The sequence below is a fragment of the Aulonocara sp. 'chitande type north' Nkhata Bay genome, linkage group LG10 (assembly GCF_057382095.1).
Source record: "Aulonocara sp. 'chitande type north' Nkhata Bay isolate Kocher_YH1m ecotype deep benthic linkage group LG10, A_spYH_male_GT1.1, whole genome shotgun sequence".
In the NCBI taxonomy this organism is placed as follows: domain Eukaryota; kingdom Metazoa; phylum Chordata; class Actinopteri; order Cichliformes; family Cichlidae; genus Aulonocara; species Aulonocara sp. 'chitande type north' Nkhata Bay.
Window position 1 is genome coordinate 1653635 of NC_141353.1, and position 26825 is coordinate 1680459.

The 26825-nt window shown below is 43.1% G+C and overlaps 1 protein-coding gene and 1 pseudogene across 2 annotated transcripts; both read left to right on the plus strand.

Moving 5' to 3' along the window:
• Nucleotides 1-260: 260 nt before the first annotated feature.
• Nucleotides 261-23517, plus strand: ints2 (integrator complex subunit 2). 2 transcript variants are annotated; one of them, XM_086307755.1, is made up of 25 exons: nucleotides 261-417; nucleotides 1044-1352; nucleotides 1533-1671; nucleotides 2051-2153; nucleotides 6556-6669; nucleotides 7491-7621; nucleotides 9404-9574; nucleotides 10179-10399; nucleotides 10510-10635; nucleotides 10847-10918; nucleotides 12254-12368; nucleotides 12833-12901; nucleotides 13930-14064; nucleotides 14161-14337; nucleotides 14494-14608; nucleotides 15360-15464; nucleotides 15574-15738; nucleotides 18145-18346; nucleotides 19491-19616; nucleotides 20650-20851; nucleotides 21100-21381; nucleotides 21863-21970; nucleotides 22183-22288; nucleotides 22574-22750; nucleotides 23274-23517. In XM_086307755.1, the coding sequence occupies exons 2-25, from the start codon at nucleotides 1048-1050 to the stop codon at nucleotides 23453-23455; spliced, it is 3648 nt and encodes a 1215-aa protein (XP_086163881.1). In that variant the 5' UTR covers nucleotides 261-417; nucleotides 1044-1047; the 3' UTR covers nucleotides 23456-23517. The 2 variants fall into 2 exon arrangements, with proteins under 2 accessions (XP_086163881.1, XP_086163882.1); XM_086307756.1 differs by lacking the exon at nucleotides 261-417 and adding an exon at nucleotides 488-673.
• On the plus strand, nucleotides 3471-6406 carry LOC147319986 (uncharacterized; annotated as a pseudogene).
• Nucleotides 23518-26825: the final 3308 nt, after the last annotated feature.

Below are 26825 nucleotides of genomic sequence, written 5' to 3' on the forward strand. Positions count from 1 at the left end.
TTACAAAAGACATTTTTAATGTTAATGAGATTTTTTTTAACTGCATAAATAAAGGTTCTATAAAAGTCGCTGCCAAAAACTGATTGCGGCTTCTACCTTGTTACACGAATGTTGTTTGTGGCTCAATATGACTTTGTGTCATCCATGAGGGATGCATTTGACATATGTTTCACATATTATAGGCCATCAAGTTACTTATAGCAGTTTAAATACGAGCAATCAGTTTTTGGCAAATACCGGAAATCACTTTTTGGCAGACAATCACTTTTTGGCACAACACCCGACACAATCCAGGACAAGTTCCTCTGGGGGCTCTCCCCGATCGTGCGACCGCGGGGGCTGACGGTACAGTCTGACGTCTGAAGGCCTCCGCGGCGATAACTGTTTGAAACAGTACGTGTCATCTTAATGAGCCAGGTAAGGGCGTTCTTGTGAATTCGTGTATTTATGTTACACTTACTTTATAGCTTAGACGGACCCGTCAACTCAAGGTTGTCTTGTGACAAACTAGCCTAGCTTTTAGCTCTTAGCTTGCTAGCAGTATGCTAAAAGTCTTTCCAGAAGCGAACTGAATGAGTGTTAGCTACTGCTAGCTCATATGTAGCCGTAAAAAACCCAGCTAAGTAGCCGAATTGCTGGTGCTTTAAAAGGCATATATTAAAGATTTCTGAAGGTGAGTCCAGATGATATTTTCACAACAATCCAGTAAACACTAGTTCATGTATTACTCCCAGCAGTTGTTAGCATTTGCTTCAGTTAGTGGTTATAGACGGCTGTTATCTTGTTTCTTTAGTGGCGTGTAACAGCGTTTCTGTTTGTAGTGACTAAACCTATGAACAAGTTATCAAACAAAATCATTACCATCAGCGTACAAGTTACTCTCGCGTTAAAAATGTATATCGAGGAATGAATGGTCACATTATGACAACCGTTAGCTCTGCAACTTAAAGTGTATGTACTGTTGAAAACAGACTAGCAGACTGTAGAAAAAAATGCATCCAGTTTTCCTCTTTAAACCGTCAGTTTTGTCTGTTTCCCCCAAGGTGTATGCACGGAGCGATGGGAGACAGTGCAGGGCTGCAGTTTGTCAGCTCCTATGCTTTTGAAGCCATGCAGAAGGTGGATGTAGTGCGCCTGGCTGCGTTAAGTGATCCGGAGCTGAGGCTGCTGCTGCCCTGCTTGGTGAGGATGGCGTTATGTGCCCCCGCTGATCAGAGCGAGTCCTGGGCACAGGACAAGAAGCTTATCCTCCGCCTGCTCTCTGGGGTTGAAGCCGTCAACTCCATTGTAGCACTTTTGTCTGTTGACTTTCATGCCTTGGAGCAGGACGCACGGAAGGAGCAGCAGCTTAGGTATGACTTATTTTCACATGGTAACACTATATACTGGCACAGTAGTGGGTTACAGAGTGGGAAAAGCTGCTTATCGGGTCATACATATACAGCTATATTTGTTACTGTGTTTTAAAAAACAAAAAAGCCTACTTGGAGTTCATTTTAGCAGTATACATAATGTACCGTCTCCTCTGCTAGGCACAAGGCAGGTGGCTCTAATGCAGAAAGCATCCTGGTGTCACAGCTGCAGCACGGCCTAACTCTGGAGTTTGAACACAGTGATCCCCTCAGGAGACTCCGTCTGACCCTCAGTGAGCTCCTGGCTATCATGAACAAGGTACAGTCAAAGCTCCCCTTATAATTCGGTAGATCTCTGGACACTGACGATGATAACTGAGCATCCACGTTGTAGAAATGTGGAACAAACATGTCACGTATACCTGGGACAGCTGTGTATATGTAAAGAAATGGAAGTATGAATCATTAATGAGTGTCACCTGTGGACTACAGAAACAAGATTGTGCTGCTTTCTTTAACTTTTCATTAAATTTGAAGTTTCTATCAGAATTACGACTAAATCTCTGCCAGCTGCTCTCGCTTGGAATGAAATTAACTGCGTGCTGCTGTTGTCCTTTAGTAGATCCATCTTCATCTAATAGGGTGAGTTGGGTGATGCGTCCCTGTGGCCTGTTTCACATTCCCGTGTTGTTTCTCAGGTGGCAGACTCAAATGGAGAGTTTTTCTTAAAGTCTTCTGAACTCTTTGAAAGTCCTGTGTACTTGGAAGAGGTTGCGGATGTCCTCTGCATTTTACAAGCAGGTAAAAAAGATTATACATTATAATAGCATTGCATTTAATGCAGCAACATTCAAAAACTAGAAAATGCATTTTCTGAAGAAACTGCAGTGTGAATGCTGATAGTTGAATGTTTTGAGCTGAAATGAAACAATTGCTGAATGTTAAGTTAAAAATGTTGAATGAGCTGAATTAGGGATGGGTATCGTTTAGGTTTTATCCGATACCAGTACCAAACCGGTACTTTTGAAACTGTGCCGGTGCTCAACCGGTGCTTAAAGAATGGAGAACACAAACTTTGTCCTAAAACCTCTCATGTTCAGCTGGTTTTTTTGTAAAAAGATAACAATGTTAGCCTTTTCTGCAGCTATGGGGCATATATGGTATCACTCTTGGCTGGAAGCTTAAACAATGGAAAAAACACAAACTTTGTCCAAAACCTCTCATGTTCAGCTGTTTTCCACTTTTTCTTTGGTCATTTTAGCCTTTTTGTCCAGGGTGAAGGGAGTATCTGCCATCAAACAAGAAGACAGCCGCATGTAGCTATGATGATGTTTGCTAGTTCACCTTACATGCATTAATGTAATAACGTGGTTAGATTACTCAACGTAAATTACACACGAACAACATTAAGCTACTCACGCAGAGAAGAACGGCTGCTGCTGCATCATCATCCTCATCATTTCTGCTACACTGGCAGGGCTAGGGGCCAGGACTCTCCTCTTCGGGTTTTTGGGGGATGTTGCTAACTCCGGGTCAGATAACAGGCACCACACCCGCAGTAGATGTGCACGGTGTGAGGTCTCGCAGCAAGCTATCAAATACGGCGCATTTCTCGGCTTTAACAAAACGCTATACGTCGCCAGGTGTTTCATCGGATTTAAGGTGTTACCTCCTTTGACAGTATCACAGTATCAGCTTAAAGCACTTGTTGCTGCTGAGTTTGCATCTTTTGCTGTGAAGTACAGCCAGACTTTTGACCGCTTCGCCTTGGACATTTTTAATCTGTAGCTCTGCTCTAAAAGAACGTACGTACCTGGCCCCGCCTACTACGCTCACAAAGGTAAAATGATTGGCTAGAATCCAAAGTGTATGACACGTGCCATGATGGCACTGGATACTGGTACCCATCCCTACAGCTGAAACATATTGAATAATTCACTTGAAAGATAAAGTGGAGAACTGTTGAAAGCTGAAGTTCACACAGAAGAAGTTTCAAAGTTTGAAAGTAGATGATGTTAAAATGTACATTAGAAAAAGCTGAATTAATTTTTTTTAGAAAAACAAAACATCTGAATGAATATTGAAGGTTCATATTCTTTTAATCACTGAATGACTGAAATGTGGGAGATTCAGCTACAGACAGGTAAAGGGTGTCAGTTCTAATAACCCCTACCAGCTGGGGCTGGTAGGTGTGGAGCTTGCTACAGGGGTGCTACTCTACCCTGCGGAGAATGAATATGATTATCTGAAATTCATCATACAGACTCAGGGTCAGCCACCAGATCGTGTTCTAGACTCTGGCATTTACACTGATGACTATTTCATTGAAGACGACTACAAGCAACAGCGCTGGACAGATAAGACTGACCAACAATTTCAGTACGAGACAGGATATCCATCCCTGGAGACTCGATACATAAAACTTAAACGTCTTGATGACCTCGAACAAATAACGAAGGTTAGACGAGGACCAGAAGATGGCCAAAGCTTATTTGTCAGCTTAATTAAAGAGATGTTGGCCTTGGATGCACACCAGCGCATAAAACCCTTGGAGGTTCTCCGGCATCCCTTTTTCAACCCTGGCCTCTCTAACAGGTTCCCATTCAATTCAATTCAATTCAATTTTATTTATATAGCGCCAAATCACAACAAAAGTCGCCTCAAGGCGCTTCATAGATACAGAGAAAAACCCAACAATCATATGACCCCCTATGAGCAAGCACTTTGGCGACAGTGGGAAGGAAAAACTCCCTTTTAACAGGAAGAAACCTCCGGCAGAACCAGGCTCAGGGAGGGGCGGGGCCATCTGCTGCGACCGGTTGGGGTGAGAGAAGGAAGACAGGATAAAGACATGCTGTGGAAGAGAGACAGAGGTTAATAACAGATATGATTCAATGCAGAGAGGTCTGTTAATACATAGTGAGTGAGAAAGGTGACTGGAAAGGAAAAACTCAATGCATCATGGGAATCCCCCGCAGCCTACATCTATTGCAGCATAACAAAGGGAGGATTCAGGGTCACCTGGTCCAGCCCTAACTATATGCTTTAGAAAAAAGGAACGTTTTAAGCCTAATCTTAAAAGTAGAGATAGTGTCTGTCTCCTGAATCCAAACTGGAAGCTGGTTCCACAGAAGAGGGGCCTGAAAACTGAAGGCTCTGCCTCCCATTCTACTTTTAAATACTCTAGGAACAACAAGTAGGCCTGCAGAGCGAGAGCGGAGCGCTCTAATAGGGTGATATGGTACTACAAGGTCATTAAGATAAGATGGGGCCTGATTATTTAAGACGTTGTATGTGAGGAGCAGGATTTTGAATTCAATTCTGGATTTAACAGGAAGCCAATAAAGGGAAGCCAAAACAGGAGAAATCTGCTCTCTCTTTCTAGTCCCTGTCAGGACTCTTGCTGCAGCATTTTGGATTAGCTGAAGGCTTTTCAGTGAGTTTTTTGGACATCCTGATAATAATGAATTACAGTCGTCCAGCCTGGAAGTAATAAATGCATGAACTAGTTTTTCAGCGTCACTCTGAGACAGGATATTTCTAATTTTAGAGATGTTGCGCAAATGGAAGAACGCAGTCTTACATATTTGTTTAATATGTGCTTTGAAGGACATGTCCTGGTCAAAAATGACTCCAAGGTTCCTCACAGTGTTACTGGAGGCCAAGGTAATGCCATCCAGAGTAAGAATCTGATTAGATACCATATTTCTAAGATTTTCAGGGCCGAGTACAATAACCTCAGTTTTATCTGAATTAAGAAGCAGAAAGTTAGCGGCCATCCAGGTCTTTATGTCTTTAAGACATTCCTGCAGTTTAACTAATTGGTGTGTGTTATCTAGCTTCATGGACAGATAGAGCTGGGTGTCATCTGCATAGCAGTGAAAATGTATGCTATGTCTTCTAATGATACTGCCTAAGGGAAGCATGTATAATGTAAACAGTTCCCATGTATTGACACTGAGAGACCACACAGAATCTCCAGAAGGGAGAAACAAAAGTGTGGATCATTGGGTCAAGCTACATCAGATGAGGCGAGAGTGACGCAAAAGAGAGGAGAAAATTTCGGACTTAATGCCAACGTCCAGTGGTTTGGCAAAGGAGGGATGCGCTGGAGCGGAGTCCTTCCTCGTTTTTATGAGGAGCTATCCACACAGAGACCACCTGACATATTGGTAATCCATGCTTGGGGCAATGATTTGGGACTCATGTCTGCTTATTAACTTCTGTCATTGAGAAGGAATTGATGCAACTGCACACAGAGTTCCCTCAATGACAATTGTATATTCATCCATCAACGAGCGTCAGTTGGGAGATATGGAAATCCAGGCAAAATCAATAAGGACAGGCAGATCGTGAACGCCAGCATTAGAAAGGCTGCTGGAGTGATTATTGAGCATCCATGCTTGAGGTTTTTCAACAACTCCATTTTTTTACCCGACGGAGTTCATTTAAACAAGAAATGCACTGAAAAGCATCCGCTCGGCGTCTTCAGTCACCTCACAGAAAACCATATGTTGTTTATTTTAGGCAACGTGAGCCACACTCTCATTTTTCTTTTCTTTTGCCTCTCACCCCCCAACCAGCCATGACAGATGGCTGCCCCTCCCTGAGCCTGGTTCTGTCAGAGGTCTCTTCCTGTTTAAAGGAAGTTTTTCCTTTCCACCGTTGCCTGGTGCTTGCTCTCATAGGGGATCATTTGATTGTTGAGCTTGAATTGAATTGGATTGAACAACATTTTAAACATTCAGGTGAGAGGTTCACATTGTAGGGAGCACTACAAAATCTACAAATAAAAAAATTGTCACGAGCGGCAAATGAAAATAAAGAAAACAATTTTTGAAAAACATCTCTTGCTGCTCTGTTGGCATGGCAAAGTGTTGAAAACATGCCGAAGCTCAAACACTAATTGTTTACTGCACTTTGTCATGCAGCTGATTTCTGCTTGAAGAGCAGTCTGCAGCCAGCCACTCCCATCTCCTCACAGCCTTGTCTTTTTCTTGTAAAAGGCAGTGACTTGCTTTTTGATAAATACAAAATAACTGAAAAATCGAAATAATCCAAATAATAAATAATCCACTGCTCCTGAGAGTTCAGAAATAACGCAGCATATTTAAAATAACAAATATTTCTGTAAACATGTCTGAAAACAATCCGTTTCTTTGACCCTGCCGTCTGAAGTGTGTTTGGATTTTCTCCGTCTTAGAGCTGCCTTCGCTCCTGCCGATCGTGGATGTGGCCGAGGCTTTGCTTCATGTCCGCAATGGTGACTGGTTTCTGTGTCTGCTGGTTGCCAATGTTCCTGACAGCTTCAATGAAGGTAATTCATCTGTTGCACAACGCTGCACATTCTGTCAGCAGATAATGGAAAATGGAGTGGCTGATTAATTGACAGGAATAGTTGGATATAGTCAGTGTGGAGGAAACAGGACTTTACCTGAGATTACCTCCAAGGTATCTCGCTTTATTAGAATTACACACTGATATCTACAACTATATGTGTTGTTCTTAATGCTGTTCACGGCAGTGGACCGAGAGTGCAGGCATTTGTCTTTGACTGATGATGAACATTATTATTATGTCATCCTGACTCCCCGAGAGCCCTTTGAGAGGCTCTCTGGAATAAAACACTCACTGTCTCCTTATCGCACAGAGTGTCAGATCCATGTCAGGCGCAGATTTGTGCTGCGTAGCGGTGATCATCACAGATTCCTTTTGGCTTTGCTGCTGCAGTTACTCTTTCATTGACATGAAAGTGCAATGGATTCATCCTTGGATGAAGTGTTTGTAAGGTTTGCCATGTTAAACACCAGCTGGCAGCCAGACTTCACCCTGCCGCCTCATCAATGGTGTATGAATGATCCAGGAGCAGCACAGATGGAAACTAATTCAATTTCAAAGCGTTGCCATAATGCCAGCTACCAAATTTACTTTTAAACAATATACAGTGGGAAAGTGAAGGACAAATATGCCAGAGAATTGATGTAATCATGGCTGTTGTGTATTGAAGGACATAACTGGGATCTGGAAGTATTCAGATTATACAGTGTTGAAAGTCTGCATACGTTTCTCCTCATTTGCTGTAAGGATATAGTAAGCAGAAGGTCCACAGTGTTTAAGCGTGCCTCTCTGTTGTTGCAGTGTGCAGAGGTCTGATTAAGAATGGAGAGCGTCAGGATGAGGAGAGCGTAGGTGGGCGGCGCAGGACTGAAGCGCTCCGGCAGCTATGTCAGATGAATCCCTCACAGGCTCTCAATATCCGGGCTATGGTGGTAGGTATACCGTTAGTATAATGGCGGGACTGAACTCACGCCAAACTCCCACTTTATTTACAGCATCCCAAAAGTCATTTATTTCAGATGAGAGATGAGTTCTCCCATCTAGTAGCTGCTCTTTTTCTACTCTGGATGCACATTTTCTGCAACATTCATTCTGCTGCCCTGTTTTATCCCATTAATTATGCATGTATTAAATCAAATTAATACTCGCACCAGCACATTTGGAGCATCTGCTCCTTTTTTATGAAGCACTCTCCTGATTAAATGTTTGGATAGCACGACGGTTGTGTTTGCAGAAACATAGCCGCATTAAATATTGATTGTGATCTCAATATAATTATTTGCCGTTAAAACATATCTTCCATAATTTTGCAGTTTCTCTTGGTAACAAATTTAACGCGGCACCCCAGCAAAGCTCATCTGTTTCTCTGCCTCGCTAAACGTAGCCTGCTGGTAACAGTCATGCACAGATTTCAAGAATGAAAATCAGTTTGACAGACAAATGTTGTGCTTACACCACTTTGTTAAATGATGAATAATTTGTAAGCTGTAGACGTTTGTTTGCTTTTAGCTCCTAAACGTCACTCTTTAGTTATTATAGACTTGACTAACGACTGGCTCTGCTGTGCAGGGAACTATTTTCTCTGCTTAAATCAACTCACCTGATAGAGGGCAGTAAAAGTGATAGGATTTTGCTCTTTAGTCATTTATGTTGTGGTACTCTTAGTGACGCTGTCCCCGAGGGGGAGAAATGAGTCTTATTTCTATCGCTCATAGAGGTTAGAATGTCGGCTATTGAACGAGGCAGAAGAAATTCATTGCCTTGCTGAATGATTCATTAGCAGAACTCGTACTTGGCTGGACTTTGTGGTCTCAAACAACAAGGTCTGGGAATTGATGGGATCCAGTGCTGAAAACAATGTCTGGTGAAGGGCAGTAGAGCTCGCAACCAGCAAGGTCAAGCAACGCGTGATGTTAGAAAATAATGTCGAGAAACATTAATAGTAGGATGACGAGGAACAGTGAATTTAAACAACAATGATATTTCGTTTGCACAGAAAAAGAAGACGACACTAATACAGCAATGCAGGCTTGTATTAGAACGACACCCATATTGCTAGTTCCCCTTTTTTAATTTCCTTTATTTTCAAACCTTGTTTTGGCTCATAATCACTCACTTAGCAAGACAGCTTCTTTGCTCATGTTTCCCCTCAGTAAGAAAAGGAGCTATACAGGGGTCTCGAACTCCAGTCCTCGAGGGCCGCTGTCCTGCAACTTCTCCATGTGTCTCTGCTGCAGCACACCTGAATACAACTAATAGGTCATTAGCAAGACTATAGAACTTGACTGCATGCTGAGGTGGCGACCCCTAACCCTGCTCAAGTAAATGTGTTTGGAACAATGTAATTCCAACAATGCTTTTATTGCACCGTGTTCATTCAGTCATGAGCTGCTGTAACATGAATCAAATGGCTGAATTGCCACCTCAGCATGCAGTCAAGTTCTATAGAGTCTTGCTAATGACCTGCTAGTTGTATTCAGGTGTGTTGCAGCAGGGACACATGGAAAAGTTGCAGGACAGCGGCCCTCGAGGTCTGGAGTTCGAGACCCCTGAGCTATACCTTGGAGACGCGTGTCTTTGCAAAGACCGGGAGCACATCAGCCCATAGTGATAATCAAACAAACATAGACGTAGTCATTATGAAAGAACATGATTAATATTTGATAGAACAGGTGACGCTCTGTAATTGACTGTGGGTGCTCTGTGTGTTCCAGGTGGAGGAGTGTCACCTGCCTGGTTTGGGTGTGGCTCTCACTCTGGATTATAAACCAGATGCAGCAGATGAGGCAGTCAGTCCTCTTGTGTCTTATGTCAGCGGACTGCTGCTTGGCACCAATAGCAAAGTCCGTACGTGGTTCAGTATGTTCATTCGCAATGGACAACAGGTAAGGCCCCGGTTGACTCTCGTATTTCCTGACAACACATAAACAGTCACTCCTTTAGGTGCAAGAGGTGGACCACCCACAATGTCCTCAACATGCTGGATTGTTCCTGTGATGTTTTTAAAGAACAGACAGTAATACAAACACTCGCTGAAATTCAAAATGAGATCCTGGTGGGAGTATCTTTCTTGTATTACTCGGTGTTCAGCGCTCGAGTTGGATTGCCCCAAATTTAAGCTAACATTCAAAATATCACAGCAGATATAAAGGAGATCACGAGTCTGGCTATCTGCTGGCATTTCTTGCAGTTTATGGAGCGCAGACACGCTTTAGTCAGCTTTTCACTGTAAATGTCATCATTTGTTTAAATTTCCCTTTCATAAAATGTTGGGGGGTTTTTAGGCGATAAAGCTCTGAGGAGGAACGGAGCTTCTGCTCGCCATTGGAGAAATGTCCTAAAATGTTCCTCAAGTTGCTGCTCATGCAACGAGTCAGTTAATGATCATAATTATCAGATTTGTAAATGAACTTGGGCAAACTGTTACCAAGGCCCAGCGGTGGAAGCATGAAAGTTAAATGGTGTCCTCTCCTCACTCGATCCTGCCAGCGTAAGAGGGAAAGCAGCTCAGTGCTGTGGCAAATGCGCAGACAGCTGCTGCTCGAGCTCGTTGCCATCCTGCCGCGTTCACGCAGCACCCATGTGCCCAATAATGGCGGCATGGAGGAGGAAGGAGGCTCGGGGTACTCTGGCCTCAGAGAGGAGCACGTGGTGAAGGCCAGCGCCCTGCTCCGGCTGTACTGCGCCCTCATGGGTATTGCAGGTCTCAGGTGAGTCAAAGATCATGATAGCTTTTGTTACATTTGATTTTATAATCAATATTTTATGTACTAGTTGTAACAATGTAACAATGTATTTTAATGGCTGTGTTTCCTTCCAGACCTACAGATGAGGAAGCAGAGCAACTACTGCAGCTGATGACCAGCCGGCCTCCTGCCACTCCTGCTGGCGTTCGGTTCGTCTCCTTGTCTTTCTGCAAACTGCTGGCCTTTCCTACTCTAGTCAGGTACATAACGTTTATTGACTCTTACTTTTAGACGTCTTTGTTTTATTCTGCCAACACAAACAGGCCAGGGATCACAAGCTCTTTTTAGCTGCCGGTGGTCTTGAATTTTGATTTGCCCGCTGCTTACCAAAAAGCCCTGTCGGTGTTTTTTGGCATTAATAGTATTCTTTTCATATGTCGACTGAGCATTATCCTCTGTGTGCCTGTGCAGCACTCCAGAGCAAGAACAACTGATGGTCATGTGGCTCAGCTGGATGATCAAAGAGGAGGAATACTTTGAAAGGTAACAATAAAAAGGCTTCATGGAGAACGCAAAAGATTAGAGAGTAAAATCCATCACAGGAAGCTGTCACATGTCTGAGTTTATTGTGACACACACGTTATTGTACTGATTTTATATGTCGTAAGCTTTAAATGTTCATCACATCAGCTGTAATAGGATGATGTCTTTACAGAATTAGTCTATAATGCAACATAAACCCATGTGTGAAAGCATTTGTGGCACTTAGATCCTGATCCTGTCTCCTATACTGTGAAACATTATACACAGCTGCTGTTGGTGGTGACCTCCTTTCATATGAAGAATCAGCAGATTTGTTTTTTAAAAAATTAATTTAATTTTTTAAAATTAATTTCAGGAAGTAGAGCCAGTACCATTCACCGAGTTTGGTGTCGGTATAAGACAAAGGTGCTGAGGTCAGCTTCCTCGCCAGTTTTGATTGGTTGTAACTGGTGCTGACATTGACTGGTATATATCTGACATGCATAGATAGCTGTATGGTGTCTTTTCTACTCCTGCCATCCATCTCAGGTATTATTTTTAAACAACCACAGCATACTTGTCCTAGAAATATGAATTGCTAACCAGCTACGGCTAAAACCAAAGCTGCTGTAGGCTTATCACAGATTTCTGTTTGGGCCCGTTCAGTGTCTTTTTCATAAGATCCAGGATAGTAGACATGGACATCAGAGGGGACTTTAAAGTCAAGAACCTCTTTTTGAATATTGGACATTATTAGTCAGTTACATTAGTTATGTGCATCTCCAAGTTTGGCCCGTTGTTGTTGCTCCAGTGCTGATGATGCAAGTGACAAGGATCAGTGGATTCACGCTAATCGGTGTGCCGGATTTGAACATTTCTTTACATTAGGCTCTGATAGATTTCAGTGTCAGATGAAGAGGGATGAATAAGGAAGGGCAGATAATCTAAGGATGCCTACACACACTCGGTTTCCTTGCCCCTTGACCAAGTGACCGAGGAAACAAAAAACGTTCCCACAATGAACAAGAAGTTGAAAGTATTAAATCGTCTTTATGTGTTGAACTCGTTCCTTGGAGATTTGTTTTTCCTGTATGAAGTCTCTGACCTGTTTCAGCACCTTCAGCATTGAATATGAATCCGTGTTTTTGTGACTCGAGTCCATAAACCATAAATCTGACAGGTTTGTCTGACTAACCTAAAGGCTGTGAGAGGAAGGTTCGGGTGTGTGTGGGTTGATGTAACGGTCATAATCACTTTTATTTAAATTCTGTCCTGCAACATGAAGGCTTAACGACAAACCTAAATGTCTTCTCTCACTTGCCTCTCCTGCATATGTGTTTGTCTTCCTCCTTACAGCGCCGCAGGCGTATCTGCTTCTTTTGGAGAGATGCTATTACTGGTTGCCATGTATTTCCATAGCAACCAGCTCAGCTCCATTATTGAGTTGGTGTGCTCTACTTTGGGGATGAAGGTAAGGTGGTAGGTGGGAGGGAGGCAGTGATCAATACATCAGTCTGGCTGACCAGCCACTGGCCCCTCTCGTCTGCTGCAGCAGTGGTGCATATAAAGACTATATCACTAATGAAACATTTGCAGCATACACGTATCTAGCTAGCTGCTCTACACCCTGCAGCCAGTTTTCAGTGTTATTACTTATTAAGTGCACTATTGTTTCTTGTCTGTGTGCTAAGTAGTTTCCCCGTCTCACTGTATTTCCCACTAAGATGTGTAATGTAATTGGATTTAGAGCCTGTTTGTTTCCACCCCTAGGGCAATCCTCTCAATTCAGTGTTGTGCTTGCCATGTAGAATTTTTCTTATGAAATATGAAAAGAGGGAATTACAAAATAGCAGCGCTGCTGCCTACAGGCTGTTTTCACTCACAGCGAGCCTGCCACTCTGGATGTTTTTCATAGTTTTTGTGTAATTCCTGCAGATTGCCATCAAGCCCAGCTCACTGAGCAAGATGAAGACCATCTTCACACAGGAGATCTTCACTGAACAGGTGTGTATGTATATTACAAGTCCATCATTGTGTATTGTTACTGGGCAACCACCGTTTTTGTCAGTGATTTGATTTAGATCTCTGACTCAACACCTCCATCCTTTCAGGTTTCACTGTTTACTATCAGACCAATTGGGGGGGGGGGGGGGATTTGCTGCTGAAACCTTTTTCATAGGAAGCACAGAAAGTTTTGACTTTGATATCTTTAGGTTATTACTGCTTGACGTTGGCAAACTGTCACGGTGCATGACAGAGTTTTCACACCAGTATAGACTATTAGCATCACTATAAGCTTCTTAAACAGTGTTATAAGAGAGATCAGACACCTCATGAGTCTTGAACCAGTAAATCCCATAATGGCAACGATGGTTGGATAGTTTTAACCCTATTTTGTAGCAAACCTTTTAAACTGTTTTTTCAGATTCAATTTGATATTAAAGTTAGGAGCTACTTTTGGCTGCTCCCTTATTTCCCAAGGATCGGCATATTTGATTTGGCACACATTTGATGCCCTTTGCCCTTTCTGATGCTGCCCGCCCATTTATCTGGCATTGGGACTAGGAGTGCACTTGGCTGGGGTTTATCTCCTAACAGAATTAAATTTACCATCATTCACATATATGGTGAATGTGTTACCACTGCAGACCCAGGACACGCTGGAGAGATTATATCTCTCGGCTGGCCTGGGAACGCCTTGGTATTCCCCCGGACAAGCTGGAGGAGGTGGCTGGGGAGAGGGAGGTCTGGACCTCTTTGCTTAGGCTGCTACCCCCGCGACCCGACCTCGGATAAGCGGATGAAGATGGATGGATGGATGGATGGTGTTACCACTGCACCACGGAGCAACTATATTATTTCGATAATGATTCAAAACGTAAACACTTGGCCAAAGATGATGGTTGGGCCCATGCTGCTGGTATAGAAGTAAATTTTCCTGTCCAGGAGCTACAAAAGAAATGTGGCACAAATGTTTATAGTCTTTACATTTCTGAACTGTTAACAACAGTTGTGTGACTTTGGCTGTGCAGGTGGTTACAGCTCATGCAGTTAGGGTTGCAGTGACCAACAACCTAAGTGCCAACATCACAGGATTTCTTCCCATTCACTGCATCTACCAGCTGCTTCGGAGCCGAGCCTTCACCAAGCACAAAGTGTCTATTAAGGTAATGCACACGTTATGGCTGATTGTGACTATTGCGTAACTTTGTACTACTGCACAGCTGTTTGAAACTGTTGTTGCCCTTGTGTGCACCTTCTAGGACTGGATCTATCGCCAACTCTGTGAGACGACAACACCCATCCACACCCAACTTATTCCCCTAATTGATGCTTATATCAACTCCATCCTTACTCCAGCTTCCAAGGCAAACCCAGAGGCCACCAACCAGCCAATCACAGAGCAGGAAATCCTCATTGTCTTCCTGAGCTCTGCAGGAGTAAGTCGCTTCCGAAGCTAAATCCGCACCCTTACAAAACACCAGTGCAGTGCATTTGATGGGTTATTGTTAATTTAGTTTGAAACATAATTACACTTTCATAATCCATAATTTTGCTCACATATCCATGTCCACGTTTGCTGGTGATCTCTTTAGCAAGCGGATGGTAGTCGAGCAGGACGGCAGCGCTACTCTATCACCACCCAACTGCTTATCCTGTACTACATCCTGTCTTATGAGGAGAACCTGTTGGCTAGCACCAAACAGCTGGGTATGTATGAGGCTGTTTCCCAACAAAAACACTGCGATGTGTTTGGCTTCCCTTTGTGCTCTTGGCTCACCTCCCTCCTGCTTCTCATTTTCTCTTTCTGGGCCTGTCTGAATTGCATCCTTTGTCATTTTCCTCACTGAAGAATGCATTGTGTGGATGATGAAGGGAATTTGTCAGCAAGTGAGAAGAAAAAGGAACCTTTTGTCCTCTGTTAAGTTGTAGGAGATGCTCTGGATGTGCAGTCATTCATCCTTTTCTCTCTTGGCACTGAATGTTGGCTGCTTCATAGAGAATAAATGGTTGGCTGACAAAGAGCCAAGTACAATGGCTGCGGGAGCAAAGCTAACTAGGACAGCTGTAGGTTAGATTGAGCATTAGCAGTTAGCCTAGTCAGTGTTTATTCTCTCCCGTGACGAGCTCTCCTCTTGCCCTTCATTAGGCCAGATTTATGTGAGAGTTTATGTCCATCTCTTTAATTGCTGTGTTTACCCAAGTGCTCTCTCAGCCTTCAAGGAAGGAGTAATGAAGCCCATCAGCAGTGGTAATGAACCCACGTCAATGAAAAATCACCTCAGCTTCTCGAACGCATCGGCACAGCGGCTCTGGTGTCCTCACACAATCAAATGAAACATTTATCCTCCATCTCGTCCTTATTTTGCTTCACATTTTCACTCTGTTTAGTATTTAATTCAGTATAGTTTCTGTGATCCACTCACTTGTCCTGTTTTCCTCTTTTTCTGTTTTTTTTAAGCCCTGATGCAGAAGAAGCCAAAATCCTACTCTGCAGCCCTGATGGACCAGATCCCCATTAAGTACTTAGTTACCCAGGCCCAAGGGCTGCAGCAGGAACTCGGGGGTGAGAGTCACTTTTGGCTTTTTCTTACTAAACACATGGAGAAAAACCCCCAAAACGTAAAAATTATTTGATTATTGTAGACTGAACGCAGTTTCTTCACTGATCCCAGGTCTGCATTCGGCCCTACTGAGACTGCTTGCAACCAACTACCCACATTTATGCCTTGTGGAGGACTGGGTGTGTGCGGAGGAGGTGACCGGTACCCTGCCCCTGTTGAGGAAGATGATGCTTCCCAGCAACACCTGTAGATACACCCAGAGACAGCTTCACCAGGGTGAGCACAGGAAATTTAAGATGTAGCTGCTGAATTTAAGTTAAAAATATTAAGAGAGAAACATTTTAAAGTAATAAAAACCCAGACAGATGATTGATGGCTTTACTAGCACCACTGACGCTAATCTAGACGCCACAGTTGGGCGAGTGAAATGCCAGATTATCTGTTTTAGGTTGGAATAAAATCATTTATCAATCTGTAATCTTTGTGGTTAATCTTTTATGCTGTGTTGATCCTACAACTGCTGAAGGATCAACAGTTTCAATAGATGTAGGTGATGTGTAGCTACATCCAGATGCTGTGTGCCGCTGCACGACAAACGCAGAGAGCTGGCGTCTCGTTTATTTGGCTCTGTCATGTGGTGTTCTTGTGTTTCTCTGATCTTCATTGTAGTAGTTTAAAAGAAAGTTGTTTGAACTGAGTGATGGTTACATACTTGTGTTGCGGAGCCTGTCTCTTAACCTGAACAGCTTACTCCATTTGTATGGCGTTATTTTTGTGCCACTATTCTGAGCGCACGTAAAAAAAGTTTGCATGTGCAAGTGTTGTATTTTGAGGAGAAATTTATTTTGAGCAAAGAAAAGCTGAACTTGAGTGAACAAAATTCATTGCTGCGTGCAAAAACTGTATTTCAGTGTTTGCTATTATCCACACACACAACAGCAGCCCCTCTCGCTCAGTTTTTGCATTTGCGCTCACTCGCAATGTGTTGCTCGCGCGCTCAACTCTTTCTCCACACCGTTATATTTGTGCCACAAAACCAGCCAATCACAGACTTGGATGCAAAAAAATCTGATTGGCTGTTTTGGTCTCCAATCAGCTCGAAATGACAAAATGCAATATCCCAGAATCCATTTCGTCCAAACTCAAACGAGGCAGTGGCGGAGGAACACAGAGTGGCGGAGTTCGGAGATGCCTGTTACCCACCAGCTGACCGCATAGCTGGACTGGCCATTGGGCATCCCGGACATTTGCCTGGTGGGCCGATGGTGATTTTTTTATGTTTGTTTGTTTTTGGGCTGGACCAATTACAACACATCCGTATTGAAGGGAAAAGGAACGCGATTAGTCCCGGACTTCAGCTAGAATCAAAAAGACAAAGCTGGAGTTATTCTGTCTTTACGCTGCACAGCTGCCTCTTCTCTCATCCTCCCTCTCCTGTTGCTACTTCAATCATGAAACTGATCAATGATCAGCTGATCGTCTCTCTTGTTTATCTCCCACTTTGCGCCAGAAACAGGAAACCAGCGGATGTTGCGCTAAACAACAGCAGCATGTTTAAGCTTGATCAGCTGTTGTTAGAATTTATTTAAAATTCATTTCTAGTATCAGCTGATGTTTGCTGGAGCCACAGCTGTAAAGCTGCTGGTCATGATATCGGTTTGGAAACATGAAGGTGATACAAATCATACATGTATACCAACAAGACAGTACATCACTGTCACAACAGCGTTTGTTTTAGTTCAAAGGATTTTTTTTTCTTCGTTTTTCCTGTAATACCTGGTGGTGTAGTCGGTGATTTTCTGTCAGTTCAGCCTTTTATATTATGTTTAACCCGAGTGACCACCCGGTCAGCTGGTGGGTAACAGGCATCTCGAAGACGTCAGAGCACTTATGCAAATATGTGATGTCCTGATGAATCGAGCAGGTATTTGAAGTTTACACAGAAACATTCTCGCATGAAAATATCTTTAAAGTTTATTTTGTGACCCAGAAAGAGTAATATTTCAAACTCCGCCCCTCTGTGGTCCTCCGCCAATGCCTCGTTTGAGTTTTGGATGAAATGCATTCTGGGATATTGCATTTCGTCATTTCGAGCTGATTGGAGACCAAAACAGCCAATCAGATTTCTTTGCATCCAAGTCTGTGATTGGCTGGTTTTGTGGCACAAATATAATGGTGTGGAGAAAGAGTTGAGCACGCACGGGCAGAAATGTTGAGAGCACGAGCAACACATTGCAAGCGAGCGCAAATGCAAAAACTGAGTGAGAGGGGCTGCTTGTGTGTGTGTGTGTGTGTGTGTGTGTGTGTGTGTGTGTGTGTGTGTGTGTGTGTGTGGATAATAGCAAACACTGAAATACAGTTTTTGCAGGAATGAATTTTCTTCGCTCAAAACAAATTTCAAACACTTGCACCTGCAAACTTTTTTTACGCGCGCTCAGAATAGTGGCACAAAAATACCGCCATACATTTGTAGGATTTAATCTGTGATTTACATTTTTCCTCTCTGACTCTTGAAATGCATCCATGCTGCTAAAGGAATCTGTTGATTAACCTCAACGGACAATCACAAAATAATTCTCAAGTGTATTTATGATACTGTGCTGTGCACTTGTTGTACACTGATGGAGATGCAGCCAAAGCTTCTCTATGAATCAGAGATTAAAGCTTATGTTTTCCTCCCAGCCTTCCAGAAGTTGCCATCAGGTAGTCCCAGGCTGATGCGTATCCTGGAACATTTAACACTGCTTTCACCTGGAGACCTGATCCCTTACGCGGAGGCCCTCACAGCCAGCATGGCTCTGCTGCTGGAGCCTGCTGTGCCTCGTCGTATACTACAGACCGTCAACAAGCTCTGGATGGGTCTGAACACCGTGATGCCCCGCAGGTACGTGCTCCGGACATGCAATCAGGAATTTGTGCCTTAAGGCATTAATGGAATCACTTGAGTAACTAAAATTGGTCTAAAGAATTTTCTTGTCCTCACTAATTAGAAGTTGACATCACTGAAGTCAATGAACTCCCCTGCTGCTGGTTAAATAATAATTATACATGTTTCCAGTAAAAGGCTTACAGGGGTGTTTGACTTGTTGCTTCCTCCTCTAGGCCTCACTCTGCTGCAGGGCTCAAAGGAGCACAGCTACCAAAAGGAGCCTGTTACAAGACGAGCTCAGGCAGGAAGACTGAGGGGGAGATGTAAGGGGTTGTCGGGGGAGCATGCTAGCGGGCCGTCGTTATTACCGTGTTGTTTGGAAAATACGGCGCACTTAAAATCAATCCTTTGATTTTTCTGAAAGTCGACAGAGCCCCTTATAATCCCGTGTGCCTTATGTATGAACTCTGGTCGTGTTTACTGACCTCGAAACGATTTTATGTGCACGGCGCTCGAAAATCTGTCAAATGTTTTAGTACGACTTTGCTGAGCTACGAAGCCGCACCGCTTGATGGATTGTGGGAGCGTTACGGCTATCGTAGGCGGAGCCTCGCGCACTGTGCTTCAACATAATGTTTCCGTATTGTGTGTGTATAACCTCTTTTAAGTTTTGTGGATGTTATACATGGTTATGCTGAGGATACGTCGGCCAGTTTCCACTGGAAATGCCTTTTGGTTAAACTGTCAGTGAGGAGTTTGCATTTGCACTGTTACATTTTTATATAACTTTAATGCAGATAAAAACAGCTGCTTGTTTAAGTGAAAATGCATTGCTGTTTTTTTTTTTTTTGCACTAATAAAGTTGAGGAGTTGTAAAGTATTTTGTCTCGTGTCAATTATATCGTCAGTTATATCGTTATCGCAAATTTTCAAATGATATCGTGATAAATATTTTTGGTCACATCACCCTGCTCTAGTCTGAATATTAATCTTGGGCGTAATACTGTCAGTTTTACTTTGAGCAGTTTTAATGTTGTCCCTTAACAAGGCAGTGTTTCTTAGTCTTAGTTAGGTCAGAGTTCTTTAAAAGCCGGGTACAGTCGGTGCTTCAGTTAACAAAACTGTGTGGTGGGAATGAAATTGTGTGTCTGTGTCACAGGCTGTGGGTGATGACGGTAAACGCCCTCCAACCTTCAGCGAAGCTGCTCAGGCAGCAGAGGTACACCCAGAATGACCTGATGGTCGATCCTCTCATCGTGCTGCGCTGTGATCAGAGAGTATACAGGTGACTACAAAAAGCCACGCATGGACTCAGACATACAGTCTCAGACGTGTTGCAGTAGGTGGGCTTTCATGTGGTCCACATTTTCACTGAACGTAACTAAAGAATTTCTTCTTATACAAAAGATGAACCCTTTATGACCAGGCAGCGCGGGCACGCTCCGTTTTCCGTAACTATTTTTAAAGCCCGGTAGCACTGGAACCACGTGAGCTAGCGCAATCATTTTTTTTTGCATATGAAACCGGAGGAGTTGTACTTACATCTTATGCCATCAGCTCGTCCTCAGTCACGGTTTCCTTCCACATACAGCTTTGCAACACCTGCATAAAAAGCACTTGCAGCAACAACAACATAATATTCCAGAAACAGGCTCGTCCGATCCGATCAGCTGTTCATAACACTTCCTACGTTGGAATAGACGTCAGCGTGAACTGTTGCATGCCCGCCATGACCTGCCCGGAACTGGAAGTGACGTCATTTTCACAGAAAATTTATTTTTTGTCCTGTAGGGCATTTACAAAGATATGCAGGTATTTTTAAAATAGATTTTGAGTTTATGCCTTTCTGTATCGTGTCTGGGAGGCTTAAACTCAAACTGCTGGAAATAATCTGTTTTGATGCTTTTTTTTTTTTTTTGCAAATTTGCATCATAATATTTATTTTCATTTTTCCTGCAGTATATAAAAATTAGTGTATCTCAAAAATAAAACTATGAAGACACTCAAAATAATTTTCCTGTGGTTGGAAACTATTTTGTGCAACTGTTTTGTATTTACAGTTTTGAGGGGTGAACCTCTGAAATTACTCTAACTGGAAATATATGGAAAAAAACAAAAACGATTTTCAATTTTTTTTTGTCATTTATTGCACTTTTTTATGTAGTTACTAAGGACTTAATGCATACATGTTATTAAAATTGAGGCTATAATGGTTGTATTGATGTATAGAAACTGCATGTAAGAATATAAAGATGAGCTCTGGCAGACGTGTTATGATGCGTCTTAATTGTCAGGTAACAATATTTGTTTTTGGCCAGGTGTCCTCCTTTGATGGACATTGTCCTTCACATGCTGAATGGCTACCTGCTGGCCTCGAAAGCCTACCTACAATGTCACCTGAAGGAGACGGCCGACTTTGATCGACAGAGCCAGACTGTGTCGAGCCTCGGTGTGCCGGGACAAGCAGATACGCCGGAGGTCACCAGGGAGGAGCTAAAGAACGCTCTTTTATCTGCGCAGGTCATTTGAGTTTTATAAGAGTGCTATGCATGTGACAGCATATTCATTCCTAACCCTGTTTCCTGTATCACGTTGTTTCTTCATCCCCCCCAAAATATTACACTGCAAAATTTTCAAATCTTATTTTTATGTGAAATTTCTATCTTACTGGTGTTTCAGTAAAACAAAAAATGCAAAAAGACACTAAAGTGTAACGGCGGGCCTTTTATGCAAAGTCATTATAAATCCTTGTTTTTGTCCAACTGCAGGACAGCGCAGCAGTGCAGATTCTTCTGGAGGTGTGCCTGCCAACCTCTGAAGAGCAGCAGCTGGGGGCCACCACAGACAGCCTGTTGAGGAGCATTCGGGGCCCCGTGCCAGGGAAATTGAAACAGGGAAGCCTGGGGCCTGCAGCCAAGGGGGGCGGGGAGGCTGCGGAGCCAGAGGGAGGTTTGCTCAGTGATTTGAGGGAGGTGCAGTGTCTCATCTGTTGTCTGCTGCATCAAATGTTCATCGCCGACCCCAACATTGCCAAGTTGGTCCACTTTCAGGTAATATAATGCTGGCAGGTTTATTGTGCCATTTTGTGCATCCTTCCACATTTTCCTATTGAAAGCATTACAGTCATTGATAATTGATTACACCGTAGAGCAGAAAATACCTTCAATGCGTTTTTCAAGAAGATCCGAATCATATTGACCCCATTAGTCATCAGATTGTGCCGTGGCGTAAGTAATAAGTGAGTGCAGCTCCCAGAAGCAGCAGACAGCCATATGGTGGACTTCATCAAACCGCTTCCTGTCACAGTAATCCATCCACGCTGCTGAGCAGGAGCTGCTGAGCAGGAGCTGCTGAGCAGGAGCTGCTGAGCAGGAGCTGCTGCAGTGTGCATCGGCGCACACGCATGTTTACGCTGGCACTCATTTACATAGACGACTGTTTGAATAAATGAACTGCTTATTTGCGATTTCTTGCTTATGTTGCTAGATTAATTCCAAGTTTCCCGTTTCCTCTTGTCTCCCTGTCTGCCAGGGTTACCCTCAAGCTCTGCTGCCTCTAACTGTGGCAGGCATTCCCTCCATCCATATCTGTCTGGACTTCATCCCAGAGCTGCTGGCCCAGCCCCAGCTGGAAAAGCAGGTGAGGCCTCCCAACCTCCCCTCCCCTCTCTTTCCTGGCTTTCACTCCTAGACTTGCCCTGGGTTTGTGCCAGAGCCTCTCTTACACTGTTGTGCTTTTATTTATTTATTTTCTCCAACCAGCTCTGCTCGCTGCTCTGCTGAGTGTTTGCATATTTGCTACATAAATAAATGTATTAAATGTCTCACTGTTGTTATCGTGTGTCCCTGCAGATCTTTGCAATCCAGTTGCTATCATATCTGTGCACCCAGTACGCCCTACCCAAGTCCCTGAGTGTGGCCAGGTTGGCCATCAGTGTCATGGGTACACTTCTTACAGGTCGGTAAACACTCTTTACGTCTCACACGCTCATGCATGTGGTGATATACTTCCTCTTTTAGTGTGCGTCTTTTCTCTGTCAAACATTCAGTCTGCTGCCTGCACTGTGCAGTTCATCTTACATGAATCAGCTGTTGGCACACAGATGTTTTTATCCCTGTGTTTAGCTGCCATCCTCTGGTGTTTAGCTGTTAGTGCAACATTATTTCTCTACACTGTATTAACTGTTTATCAGCCTTGTGTTTTGTGTTAATTGTGTATTCGTGTGTGTGTTTTGCTTCCTAGTGCTGACTCGTGCCAAGCGGTTCCTCTTCTTCATGCCCACCCTGCCATGCCTGGTGGCTTTCTGCCAGGCGTTCCCTCCACTCTACGATGACGTGGCAGCTCTCTTAGTACAAGTGGGCCAGGTTTGTTCTTCGGACGTGGCCACCAAAGCCCGGGACATCGATCCTTTTATCGCGCGTAAGCATGATTACTCGTTTTCTTGGCAGAATAATGTTGACACAAAAATATTTTGACCCGAATGATTTTTGTTCATCTTTTTAAAAATCCACAATCCAGATGTTGTAATTAAAGCCATCTGATCATTTCTGTCCTAAATGTCTAAGAATTATGAGAAAGAGCCTTCATCATTTATTAGCTTTGATGTGTTTGAGTGAAGCCTGATGTTGCCTTACACATAAAGACCAAGTGCCAGCCTGCTCCTCAGACTGAGGGTTTGAAGCTCGGTGTTGGTATCACTGCTGTTGGATCTGTACTCACTGTGGATGCACAGCTCATGTATTTCACTGGATCTAGTAAATGTGTAGTAGGAGTATACCTACCATAGACATTTAAAGGTGTTGTCCATGTATGCTACTGCAGACAGGCTTGATCTACTTTGTTTATTCAGCATTTCTGGACGCTTCGATTGGACATAGAATAATTTGTGTAGATGAGTTTAGATCTACCAGTGCTAAAGAAAAACACTTGTTTTTTCACTCAGGCTTGCAGTATCTTAAGGAGAAACCACTGGAGGCTGTGGTCTCAGGAGGACACCCCTGCAAGCTGACTCTACCCCAGAAGACAGCAGAGGAGCTGGGTGGGGCTGACCCTGATGTCCAGCTCTGTTACTGCATAGAGGCCACCTTCATGGACATTATCAGCTGCACCCTTCACGGACTATAGAGCAAACACACACAGAGACTCTGGATGGTTCAAAGGGACTTGATTAAACCAACAACTCCAAACACTCTGTGTTCATGTGCTCTGTGATGATTTGTAGAAATCAAAATGTTTTGGGGTTTTTCTTCGACCTCTGTAAGCATATTTTTTTAACTTTAAGTGCTACGACCTTTTTTTCTCAGGCACTGAAAAAAATGTTGCCTTCAGATGTGAGAGTTTTGTAATGTATTTGTTTGTAATAAAACAAAGGAAATATCCGTCTGAGGTTTATTCTGCAGTGGGAAGTTTGGATAGATGTGGCATCTCCTCTCAGCAGAAATCTGGACTCCTGGTTTTCTGCCCCTTGCATATAATTAAGATTTTATTTCTTGTTTTTACTGGAAATAGTTAACTTTTTTTTATGCAATCAAAAAAAGACCTTTAAATCCAGTTACAGTTAAGTCTTAGGAGTTGTTTACGTTTTTGACCTTTTAACATTTTAACACAAGTTCACAAACATCAAAGAAGAAAAAGGATGATTGGAGCAAACGAGTTGGTTCTGTTGGATATTTTTACAATAATCTTGATAAATACCTGAAATATACAGAAGAACCAATTCTTGTCAGTTACAATGTTTCCAGTAACTAAAGTCATTAAAATGGTTTGTTTGGTTTATAATGAAATCTTTGTACCTCTGAGCACAAACATGGTTGGTTCCTTCTAAAACAAGCAGCTGGTTTCAAAGACAGATAAATAGCACTGAGGCATATTCAAACATTCACACGCTTCAGATAATAACTTTGGGTTATGATTCTTAGATGACCTGCTGCTAGTGCACGTGTATAAAAATACTGTCCAACTTTAAAAAAAACAAAAAAACAAAACTTGTTCAGGCTTAAGCAAAAACAGCAGTGTTTATTTTCTAATTCTTGAATTCAGGCTGGGCTCGACCCCCCAACCAGCCCACGCCTATTTCTTAAAATGCTGTTGTGTGCACTGTAATGTGTAGCTGCTATCTCACATGTACCTCGGGATGCATCATCATCTGTAGGCCTCGTGGGCTGACATCAGCCTATCAGGGAATAAGATGGCATTTAGTGATGTCAGTGGCTGATCTGTATCTGTCGCGTCACGCCGCTGTTGCAGTAGGTAAATGTCCAAAGATGTCGAGATAAAGAGCTGGGAGGCTTTCAAACTATTTTTAAATGTGGAATTATTTTATTTTCCTGGCACAAAGGTGTTGATTTGAACTTATATTCTATTGGAGATTATGTATCGGAATTTCAGGAGCAGGACCTCCAAACACGCTCCAGAGGGTCCCCCAGTTCTGCAAGCTGTCGTTCTCGTTTACGTGCCCCTCCCTCCCTCCGTCCCTCCTTGTTCTCATTTCTTTAACTTCACTTCTATTTAGTACACGGGGATCTGCCAGGCCTGGGAGCCATCGCCAGTCTCCTTCGAGGCCTTCCCCAAACCGCAGCTCACTTCATGTCCAAGCATCACCTTTACCTACTAAAACACTGTCAAACCTAAAATGAGGACGTGGGCCCAGCGAGTGAATTCTATTCTACTTGCTTACTATTAGTTACTTCACATTTAGTGTAGGTTGTTGCTGCTGTGCTGTCCTGACAGGTGTATCCTGATAATTCACCAGAGGGCACTCTTGCCACACTAAAACCAACACGTCCACTCCATCAACAGCCATTAATTACAGAAACCGTGTTGATTCAGTGGTAAAGAGTCAGAGAGTAGTTTTCAAAGTTGATACACAAATATAAAACTGTTACTGTCAGAAGGTAAGAATGCAGCCGCCCTGTGATTTACAGTAATATGCAAAACGCTGCTGGAGGATTTTACATATTATGTGCCAGTACATAATGGCGCCACCGCTGTTTAAACGACCAGAATTACTGCACATAAAATACATACCGAGGGATTTTAGACCTAATTGCACCGGCAGTCACGTGTAAATGTAATATATGAAAACAAACTGGTAGATGATATGCATCATGTTTTGTAGCCTTTTAAGGGAGAGATGAGTGGCAGCCACAGTTTCTCTGTTTGTGAATCCATGAAGTGCTCTGCAGCAGTTTGTTGTGCCGCTGCAGTTTCCTGGTGCTGTGAGAGATGCCTGAAGCAAGTGAGGGTGAAATCACAGAGCAGTTTTGTTTTCACTGCTGTGCTTGTAACATCGAGCGCCCAAAAATACAACATCTTGCAAACTGCAAGGAGAAGGGTGCGGCGAGGGGAGAAGTAAGAGAGATGTAGTTGCTCAGTTCAGTTTGACAGAAGCTGAAGAAAATAAAGAGAATCTTCAGGTAACATTTATTATGTTTCGTGCTGATTTGGAAATACCAAACGATGGCATCTATGTTGTAATTAGAGTCTGTCAGCAGACCCAGAACAAAACTGCTCCAGTTCAGACACGAAGACGTTGTGTTCTGCAGGGATGTAGATGCCGTCACATAATCAGACCTTCACGTCTTTTAAAGAATGTTATTTAATGAGGGAAGCACCAAAACCACACTTTAGTGCTGATACTGATACAATACTCACAAGTGATTTGTCTGTCACGGCATCTTTCAAACAGCACAAATTCAGTCACACGTGTTTAGATCGCACGTATAAGAGCCGCAGAGTTCACGCCGCGTCCCTCACGTACAAAGTTAACATTTACAGTAACGATGCGGCGGCTGCTGATTATCTGCTGTCTCTCATTCATGAGACACAACCAAATCTTCAGAGATCAAATGGTCATTTTTAAATAATCAGTTTTACATTCAGTACATCAGCATTCGACAGCAAACAGGCAGCAGCTGCTCGGTGAGCATGAAGACTAACTGTAGTTTCACAACAATGCTTTCATGTCTTTAGAAATCTCCGAGATCACTGAAGGCAAAGTGGCTTTCTTAATGTACTCGTCCGAGTATAATGTTGCCCACATTTTCACTTCAGGTTGCTTTTGTTCACGTTTGTTTCCTGTTTGCTTTTGTTTACTGGCAGTAATAAAAGGCGAGCCCTTAAGAGGCAGCACATCTCCCACTCCAGCTCGTTACAAGAGTCGCTGAGGGTAGCAGAGCATTCTTCCCTTGTTTGTCTCAGTGGCTCTTAGACAGAAAGGCACTTCAGGTAAAATGCAGTAAAACGCCCACGTACTGCTATAACTATGCCTGAGACATCCATGTGATGCACACTGCTTGGCTCTCTGTTGCTCTTCAGGTATTTGAGTTTTCAATCTGTTTGAATTCTCTCATACAGAAACAGCGTTTTTTACACTGGTGAAATCAAATCTGCAGTGACGTTTCCAAACACAACTCTTTAGCACTCCAGCATCTTTTTACATCGTTTCAAATTATACACAGCAAAACTGAACACATCCCTCTGCAACATCCAGTTA